Consider the following 10,236-nt stretch of genomic DNA (forward strand, 5'->3'; position numbering starts at 1 on the left):
GGGTCAGCTGTCCCGGCCGTGTCCCCTCCCAACTTCTTGTGCACCCCCAGCCTACTCGCTGGTGGGGTGGTGTGGGAAGCAGAAAAGGCCTTGACTCTGTGTAAGCACCGCTCAGCAATAACGAAAACATCCCTGTATTATCAACACTGTTTTCAGCACAAATCCAAAACACAGCCCCATACTAGCTACTATAAAGAAAATTAACTCTATCCCAGCCAAAACCAGCACATTCTACCAACTAAAACATCAGTGTGTTATCAATGTTATTCCCATCGTGAATCCAGATCACAGCACTATACCAGCTACTAGGAAGAAAATTAACTCTACCCCAGTCAAGGCCTTTTCTGCTTCTCACACCACCCCACCAGCAAGTAGGCTGGGGGTGCACAAGAAGCTGGGAGGGGACACAGCCGGGACAGCTGACCCCAGCTGACCAAAGGTATATTCCATACCATATGATGTATGGTTGGTCTGTGGTGCTTAGTTGCCGGCTGGGGTTAAACCACGACAGCAGGGAAAGAATATCAATTTACAAAACCAGGGAGAAAGACATTGTGACTGTATTCAGACACCACTACTCTTTTTAGACACCACTACCTTTTTTAGGTCTCTTTTTAATCTAAAAATGGATAACCTGGGAGTAGATCGTTTCGTTTGAGGAACTGCAACTACACATGGGTCAGGTAAACTCAATGTCCCACACCAGTTCACTGTGAAAGAGTGACAGTCCCTGGACAACAGTCTCTGGCTTGGGTGAGACCAAATTATAGTCTGTGGTGCCAGGGCTTGGAGTAGGAGCCTTGGTTGTTGGATGGGTCACTAGATGCCCTTCTTTCAGACACGTGACCCCTGAGTCAAGCCTTGGGATGAAAATCACCTCAGTCTTTAAAATTATGTTTACGTCCACAATGACTAGTTATCTCAGGCTTAGACAATGGAGAGAAATAGGCACTTTTTAGGGCATGATTTATCTATATTCTTTTAAATATCTACTTCTGTATGAGAAGAACTGTGCCCTGAACTTCATTGCCTACACTGACTCTCTTGACTATAAAGGGAGCCCAGAGTGACTAGCTTACATATAAATAAATACAATGTAGATGTCTATACTTAGCCAAATAAATCCCACTCCCAAAGCCCACCATGGACCTAGCTGTCCAGATTTTCAGTAATGCATTCTTCTTTAATGACATCTACTCATCCGGAGTTGAGCCATACGGTTTCTGTTTCCTTCAGGCCATGGAGCTTGCTATATCTATACCTCTAGCCACACTGCAGTCAAGCAGCCCTGTCTGCCTGACTCCCTCCTAAAAAGTCCCTTCTGGAATTCTGAGCGCGTGAACGGGTGGGTCTTCTATAAAGTCAGGGCAAGGACTCTTGCGATGGGTGGCATGCAGCAAATGCTGCTCTGAGAATGAGGAATTCTGAGACTCTTGTGACAGATGTAGTCCAAGAACGTAGGACTGACAGAAGAAGAGGAGAGAACACACTAGTACCCAATAGGCAGAAAAAAGACAAGGCAGGATCTAGACTGGAAAAGCTGGCAGCTGAGAGGGGTTGCTGACAGTGGTAAAGTGAGCTGGCAGGTGGTGAAGGCCGTTTCCCCCCTTTCAACCAACTCACAACCCCAAGGTCTCCTTGCTTTCTGAGCAATCCCGCAGCTGTCATCTGTTTCAACAGTGCAGCTGTTCACAGAAGATCCAAGTAGGATCAACAGGCCCAGCATATTTGTGCACTGTCCTCAATCAAAAGTGTTCGAAACATTTCCCCCTAAAATTTCTCCAAAATAATTAGCCTTCAGACAGAAAAAAACAGCCTGAGCAACACTAGACCATAAACCTGTGGTTCCCAAAGACTGTTTCTAAGTACAACTCAATCACTGTGACGAATATGATAACTGCAATTACAACTGATCATTCTGAGCAGTCTTGCATATTCCCTACATATTATCACATACCTCAGACAAATTTAAATTTTTCCCAGGATTACAATCCCAGTTTGGGAACCATTGTTTTAAGGCAAATATTTCAAAATTACAAGAGCTTTGATAAGAGATGGAAATGCAGAGATAACTTTTATTGCTGTTACCAATGCTCCAACTATAATAAAATGAAAATACTTATCATCAGAACAACCCAAATTTATCTAGGCTTAGCTCTATTTTGACAGGTCTTGAATTTCACAGCTGCTACATGCAAAGTCTAGACATGAATTTGAAAAACATCTGTTTGATCATTCTTTAGATGTTAACTAGCTGAATAACTGATATTTAAAATGTGTTTGCTGAGCCCTAGACAGAAACAGAATTTTCTGTCTACAGTTCTGTAGAGTGCCTCCTATACTCTTCCCCATTACAGGCCCTGAATAGCTCCATTGTACAGCTTAGAGCTGGAACCTCATGTACTGGTTATATACTGGGTAATTCCCTAGTTAAAGAGTTTGCCACAGAATAAACATCCTCCTGCAGATTTATGAATGCAAGTCTAAGTCTTCAATTACTTTTAAACATGGCCAAGTTCCTAGCGGGTTTAAAATAATGGTGTGCTACCCACATTAAGAAGCTAAGACAAACTATTCCTTCTGAGAGTCCAATCTACTATATACAACACTTTTTGACTACAAACTTGTGATTTAAGCCATCCACACTTTGGTTTCTTATCTGTAAAATAGGTATGTTAACAGAACTTAATTTTTTCCTTTTTTTTTTCTGTTTCATATATATCAATTGGAAAAACGTCGGAGGTAAAAGCCTTCCACATCTTATCAGATACCTGCACAGTGACAAACAGAATGGAATCTTGATCTTAGTTGGGCTGATACCCATCACTGTGGAACAGACAAGAATGTCAGCTTTACTTCACAGTAGACATACAGCTACAAAACTCTTCATACTACAGGATTTACTGTATGAATGAGTATGAGCATTCAATAAAGTCACAAGAACTTAAATAAGACATGAAAAGAAAGTCGTCACAATGAGAGTGGCCAAACATTGGAACAGATTGCCTGAAGAGTCTGTGAAACCTCCATCCTTAGAGATTTTAAAAATTCAACAAGGCCTTGACAACCCTGTTTTGAGCAGGAGGTTGAACGAGATGACTTCCACAGTTTCCTCCTACCTAAACTTTTCCATGATTCAGTTGAATAGACTCAGAAAACTTAGGAAAAGACCATTTCAGTAGGATACTATGAACAGTGAAATGCTGGACTTGATCTAATAGGAATCACATAAAATGTCATCCATTCTTTTCTTACATGAATCATCCTTTTACAGACTATGTAAATGTGTACATTTTTGCAGGATCTTTAACAATTTTTCTGTAAGTAATTCTTCCCATTATATGTTCTGTTATTCCACAAGTTTAGCTTTTGCCTGAATTCTAATAAGAAATTTAATACATCTCTTCAGCACACCCCTCTAATCTCTTACTTTCTTCTTTTTAATCATTCTAATACAAAGTTCCAAAAACAGTGTTTATTTATCCAGAAGCTATTATTCCCCTTATTAAAGGCTTTCAGAAGCTAGAGCTGGTAATATCCACAGAATTTTCTCCACTATTTTTCCACGCATGCTGCTCCCCAGCTGCTTACTCTTAGGAGCTGTGTCTGACCTGTTTCAAAATATCTCTGTTAACAGGACTTTTACTGGAAAGATCATTCCACCATTTAACACAAGGATTATTTTTTTCCCCCTAACTCAATCTACAAATTTTTCATTACATACCTTCATTGGCCTCTTCAGCGCTTCCTGAATATCCACACGCTTCCGCATAATGGTCTGGTCTAGTTTGCGTTCAAAGGCCAACAGATCCATGTAGGCCTGGGACTCAGGAACCAGCTCCCGGATCTGAGAAGGAAGCAAGGAATATCCAAGCACTGGAAGCAAGAACCTAGTATGTTCCAGAGCAGTGATACTGACACCTTCCTAGCCCTTAGACAGACGTGCTCAGAAGGAGTTATCCCTGAGACAGTAGTTCCCAATTAGCGAGGCAGGTCTCAGTGGCATGGTACAAGCATATGACTGAAAAGCTGGAGAACAGAACTAAAGCTAATGAACTCTGGAAGACCCCAGCTGGATCCACAAGGCCTGAATCATGGCTGCTTTTTTTCAAGTGAGGCTTAGCTACAAGCAGCCTGGGAGCCACTGCTCTCAGCAATGCAAAGTATGGTAAATTTGTCCTGTTTGAACTAAAAAAGTGCTGGGTCTCTCTAGACTAAAAATAAAGGGTGCATGTTCATGGTGATTTTTTAAAAACAAGTGTTACCCATTGTAAGTAAAACATGCCATTTAGGAAGTCAAGATTTGTCAACACATCTTCTTGGCTGAGGTGAAATTGATCTTCACATCAAAGTTTCAACATGACCAGCTATGAGGTGTCACTTACCATCTTGCCAACTTTTATTGGTATTTTAATACATTAGCTAAACTACATTAGTTCTATTAACAAACCCCCTTTTTATTCTCCCTTTTCCAGAGAAGTTAGAAGAGCAGGTGATATGAAGTAGGTTAGGAGGAAGACCTAACGATCTGAGCTTAGAAATGGGCAAGTATACCTTTACATGAAAAAGTCGGTTCTTAATTGGGAATAACTCATGCAGGCAAACCATAAAAGAAAGGAACTGTAAGTAATTATAATAAATCTACTGGACTGCCTTGTCTATTTCTACGATAGTCACTCTAGCTTTCACCTATATTTAACTGTTAGAATACTTCTGTTCTATAGGAATTAAAAGCTAGTTGGTATTCCTGTTTTGCTTTAGAATCAGAAGTCTACAGTTTTAATTTAGTATAAGACACAAATACCTATGTGAGAGACACCAGGCATACACCTGTTCCGTGTGTTTTGCAAGGACATAACAACTATTACACGAGGTCATCCTAACAGTCTGTCTATCCTAGTATTGTGTCTCTGACAGTATTTGAAAGTTGTTGGCCTTTAGTACCTGCAACAGCCTGAGGCATGGTGTTCCAGAACCTCAATAGGCAATGTGTGAAGAAGTACCTCCTCCTGCTCATTTTGAACCTGCCATCTGTTAGCTTCATTTGATGCCATCTTCTTGCATAGCTGGAGCAGCAGTGGGCAGGCATTCCCCATGCACCTTCTCCATACTGCTCATACATTTTACAGATTTTTGTCATCCCTTTCTTAATATTTTTCTTTTCCAGCCTGAAGAGGAACAATTCCTCCCTTCTGTATTTAGACTGATCAAGACTATCAAATAAATGTCTCTTTCAACCTTATTTATTTGTTTTGAGATGCTAGAACACCTGCTCTATTTAGAGCAGGACTAACACTTTGGAGAAGCAGAAACCATGGAGCCAAAAATTCTGTTCAGCTTTAGCTGAACCACTATATTTTTAACTGCTTGTATTCTTTCACAAAGTCTTAATCAGCAGAATACTAAAAGAACATTAACATTTTTAAGAGCGAAACACAAAGACCAAGCATTGCCCTGGAAACATCAAGGAGTTGCCAGACAGCTTGCAGAATAAAGACAACTAGGCAATACTTCCTCCCCACAGTGAATACAAATCTTTGGACCCAACAAAATATCCCAATGCTTTTATCCTGTCCCGCACAGAAGAAAAGATTCCTCAGTTCCTTCCACACAGAGGAAACTAATCATGCTGTACTGCAGTCAATTGAAAATTCTGGTCCCAGAACATAGCTTCAGTCTTTTAACTCCAATTTTCAGCATGGTTCATGAACTCCTAGGCACATGATGAAGCAGGGAGCTGGCCTACACAGGCCTCAAGATAAAGCATATACTACAGCTGTAATACAACCTTTCCAGCTGGTTCGCAGGGTACTGGACCCAGGATCTAATGACATTTCTAGTAAGTTTGTAGAAACAGCAGTAATCTTCAATAAACATTTCTATTCCACACTTTTACATCTCTTACCACATGGAAGTGAAAAGGTATTTCCTATTCCATTCCAATGACCAAACTGGATGTTAAACATTATAAGACGTTAAGAAAGCATAAACACTTTAAAATCAGCCAACAAAGATAATACTGCATATAATTCTTTGAACAGCAAATGGCTGCAAGTTGAGAGAGTATTTGGGAGAAGAATTGTACTTGCCTGTGTTTGTACTCTTCTCTAGGTATGTGCTATGGTCACAGTGAAGACAGGATACTGAGCAGGTCGAGGGAGGGGATTCTGCCCCTCTACTCTGCTCTGGTGAGACCCCACCTGGAGTGCTGTGTCCAGCTCTGGAGCCCTCAGCATAAGAAAGAAACGGTCCTGTTGGAGCGGGTCCAGAAGAGGGCCACGAAAATGATCAGGGGGATGGAACACCTCTCCTATGAAGAAAGGCTGAGAGAGTTGGGGTTGTTCAGCCTAGAGAAGAGAAGGCTTTGGGAAGACCTTATTGCAGTCTATCAGTACTTAAAGGGAGTGTATAAAAAAGATGGCAGCAAACTTTTTAGTAGGGCCTGTTGCGACAGGACAAGGGGGAATGGCTTTAAACTAAAGGGGGGTAGATTTAGACTAGATATAAGGAAATTTTTTACGCTGAGGGTAGTGAAACACTGGAACAGGTTGCCCAGAGAGGTGGTGGATGCCCCGTCCCTGGAAACATTCCAGGTCAGGTTGGACGAGGCTCTGAGCAACCTGATCTAGCTGAAGATGTCCCTGCCCACGGCAGGGGGGTTGGTCTAGATGATCTTTAGAGGTCCCTTCCAACCCAAACTATTCTATGATTCTGTGATCAAAGGTCCACTCAGGCCAGTTTTGGCTTCTCTTGCAGTCTTTTGCTTTCTCACCCTACTATTGGAATAATCTTTTGGAGGCATGACAACGTTCCAATTTCATACTTTTTCCCAATTTCCCCTCAAGAGTGAGAGGAAAATTAAAGGGGAGTCCCAGCAGTATCACATCACAATGAAGAATTTTCTTTGTTTCTGGTACATCTTAGCTCAAAAAGATAAAGATACTCTTACACTCCAAGGTTCTCTTGCTCTCCAGCCAGTAGTACATAATTCATTTTTCAGTTTTCTTCATAGGTAACTGAACACGTTATCTTCGTGTTTATGTGATAAGGATCTGTGCAGCCTGCCTAATTCCTTCTTCTTCTTGCATGGTTTGCCCTAACTGAAAAGTTTATAGTTTCCTGCAAGTCTCCTCTCTTCTTCTACAAAAATTCTAACTGTAAATGTGTAAAGAGTATTTCAAGACCTGAATTCTCCATTCTGGCCTTTATCCATTTCAAGAAACTACAAAAAGCACCTAGCAGCAGCATCTCATCATCTGAGATTTTGAAGCATGTATATTAAACCTTATCTTAGAATTATATGGATAACTGGAATAGATTATTATTAACATTAATAAGATAGTGTCTTTCTAGAGGCTAGGGTTCTTTTTTTTCCTATTGTGAAAATTCAAATGTTTCAAAATTTTAAAAATTAGTAAGAACAGATTATTATTAAATTATGCACCTTTATCCTTGATTTCCACAGATTTTTTAATCGATGGTGACAAAGAATGGAAAAATTGTAAGAGTGGGGGCAGTGAGGACAGTGTGCAGGGAATAGCATGATGGGAGAGGCTCTTGAAATTTCCTTGTAAAAGCAGTACAATGCCGGGACCCCACCACACATGCCTGTAAACAAATATGCAAGGCTTGTGAAATAGACAGAATCAGAAACCAGTGAACAGCTGCAACACTGCAATCTCTGGAATACGAAAAACATCATAGGACAGCTTCTATGACTGACACAGTATGACAGCTTTGAAGGCAATGACAACAGGCTGCACACTAGGGAAGGCTTCATCCGAATGCTGAGAGTTGCACTGGAACAGATGAGACTGCGAGGCGCATCACTACAAACCACCGGATCAAGAAGGAGACAAAGCATTTTTTAGACATCTGGAGGAAGCCCCATGGTTGCAGGTCCTCATACTCATGGGGGAACTTTAACCACCCTGACATCTGCTTTGAGGGCAGGAGCACTGGGCACAAGCACTACAGGAGATTCCTGGATTGGATTGATGACAGCCTCTTGACACAGGTGATCAGCAAGCCAACAAGGGGAGGTGCTCTGCTGGACCTGTTACTCACAAAGAAGGAAGAACTGGTTGGGGATGTGAAGGTTGAGGGCAGCCCTGGCTGCAGCAACCATGAGATGGCAGAGTTTGCGATCCTGAAAGAAGCGAGCAAGACCTGGACTTCAGGAGAGCAGGTTTTGGTTTGTTCACGGATCTGCCTGGAAGGATCCTATGGGACAATGGGGATCCCTGGAGGACAAAGGGGCTCAGGGAAGCTGGCTGAACTTCAAGGACAACCTCTTCAAAGCAAAGGGGAATGATCAGACCAATGTGGACAAAGTTGAGCAGGCCTGGCAGGAGGCCAGTGGGGTTAAGCAGGGAATTCCTGACTGGCCTCAAATGCAAAGAGGGAGTGCACGGAGGTGTAAGCAGGGATGGTCTGCCCAGCAGGAACACCACAACGGTGACCGAGCATGCAAGCATGAAATTAGGAAAAGTCAAAGCTCAGCTGTAATTGAACCTAGCAATGGGTGTGACGGGCAACAAGAAAGCCTTCTGCAAGTGGATCAGCAGCAGAAGGAAGACTAAGGAAAACCCAGGTCTGGGTCTGGTTCTGCCGCTCATGTCAAAAGCTATGGAAAAGGCCGAGGCCTTTGTTGTCTTTGCCTCCGTTTCTCCTGGTAAGTCCTGTCCTCAGGACTTAAGTCCTGGCCTCCCAGGTCCCTGAGCCTACGTCAGAGTCAGGGGAGCACGGCTGTTCAGAGGGACCTTGACAGGCTGCAGAAACAGGACGGCAGTTCAACGTTGTAAAGTTCAACAAAGGCAAATACAAAGCTCTGCTCCTGGGATAGAATGACGCCATGCAGTGGTACAGGTGGGCATCAACTGGGTAGAAAGCAGTTTTGTGGGAGTGGACCTGGGGGTCCTCATGGACAAAAAGCGGAGAATGAGTCTGTGAGGTGAGCCAGCCGTGACAAAGGTCAACTGCAAAATGGTCTGTATTAGCTTAAGCGTTGCCATCAAGTCAAGGAAAGAGGCCATTCCTTGCTATGCCACACTTGTGAAACTGCATCTAGACTTCTGGGCACAGGATCAGAAAGACGTGACATTCTGGAGTGAGGCCCACAGAGGACCACCAGGATGTCTGGGGGCTGGAGCACATGCCTACCAGGAGAAGCTGCAAGAGCTGGGTTTGTCCAGCCTCGAGAAGAGAAGGGGAAAGGGAGATCCTATTGGTGGGTGCAACTGCCATATGGGGTGGTAAAGAAAAGACAGAGCCAGCCTCCTCTTGGAGGTGCACAACAATAGGATGAGAGGCAACAGAAACTCACTGCAACATGGGCAGTTGACTCAGTATAAGGAAGTTGTGGGGTTGTTTTTTTTTAAAACCATGATGGTACCAAAACATTGGAACAGGCTGCCAAAAGATGCTGTGGGATGTCCATTCTCGGCTGGAGGTATTCAGAACCCAACTGGACAAGGTCCTAAGCAACCTGATGTAATTTGAACCTGTTTTGTGCAACAGTTGGTCTGCATGACTTCCAGAGGTCCTTCTGATCCAAATTATTTTGTGATTACTGAGGTCTAAACAGTTGTCTACCCAAATCGTGGTTTTGCCAGATATTCAGTGAAGCCTTTGTGTTTTTGAGGACTAAGAGGTCACCTTCATCCTGTACGTTATGGAGACCAAATTACAGTTAATTTTTATTTCATTCTATGCAACTGCAAATGCATGTTATATGTACTACACATACTGCAAGTAAAATGTACAAGTAATATGTTTAGATTATGAGCACATATGCAAACAAGGCTTACAATTCCTCAGGAAGGTTCCAAAGGAATCAATAGAAATGCTGGTCTATCTAATATCCTCGAAGTATATTTAAGGATATCTCCAAATCAAAAACTGCGGAGGACGTTAACATTGACTAAAAGTAAATGAGAACAGAGCAGCCATACAGCAACAGGGACTCTCCATAAAGCTGGGCAACTCCTTCTATGACCAGGTGACCCGCCTAGTGGACAAGGGAAAGGCTGTGGATGTGGTCTACCTGGACTTCAGTAAGGCCTTTGACACCGTCTCCCACAGCATTCTCCTGGAGAAGCTGGCGGCTCACGGCTTAGACAGGTGTACTCTGCGCTGGGTCAAAAACTGGCTGGAAGACCAGGCCCAGAGAGTTGTGGTGAATGGAGTTCAATCCAGTTGGCGGCCGGTCACGAGCGGTGTTCCCCAGGGCTCAGT

The 10,236-nt window shown here is 42.9% G+C and overlaps 1 protein-coding gene across 4 annotated transcripts in view; it reads right to left on the reverse strand.

The window, feature by feature from the left end:
- The window catches only part of SMARCD3 (SWI/SNF related, matrix associated, actin dependent regulator of chromatin, subfamily d, member 3), a 106,444-nt gene that overhangs the window by 27,064 nt on the left and 69,144 nt on the right, over positions 1–10,236 (reverse strand). For all 4 annotated transcript variants that reach the window (XM_009330221.1, XM_009330220.1, XM_009330222.1 and 1 more), the window contains exon 4: positions 3,725–3,847. In XM_009330221.1, coding sequence (XP_009328496.1) covers positions 3,725–3,847 — 123 coding nt within the window. The remainder of the gene's footprint in view (positions 1–3,724; positions 3,848–10,236) is intronic.

The sequence above is a fragment of the Pygoscelis adeliae genome, unplaced genomic scaffold (assembly GCF_000699105.1).
Source record: "Pygoscelis adeliae isolate BGI_AS28 unplaced genomic scaffold, ASM69910v1 Scaffold348, whole genome shotgun sequence".
Classification (NCBI taxonomy): Eukaryota; Metazoa; Chordata; class Aves; order Sphenisciformes; family Spheniscidae; genus Pygoscelis; species Pygoscelis adeliae.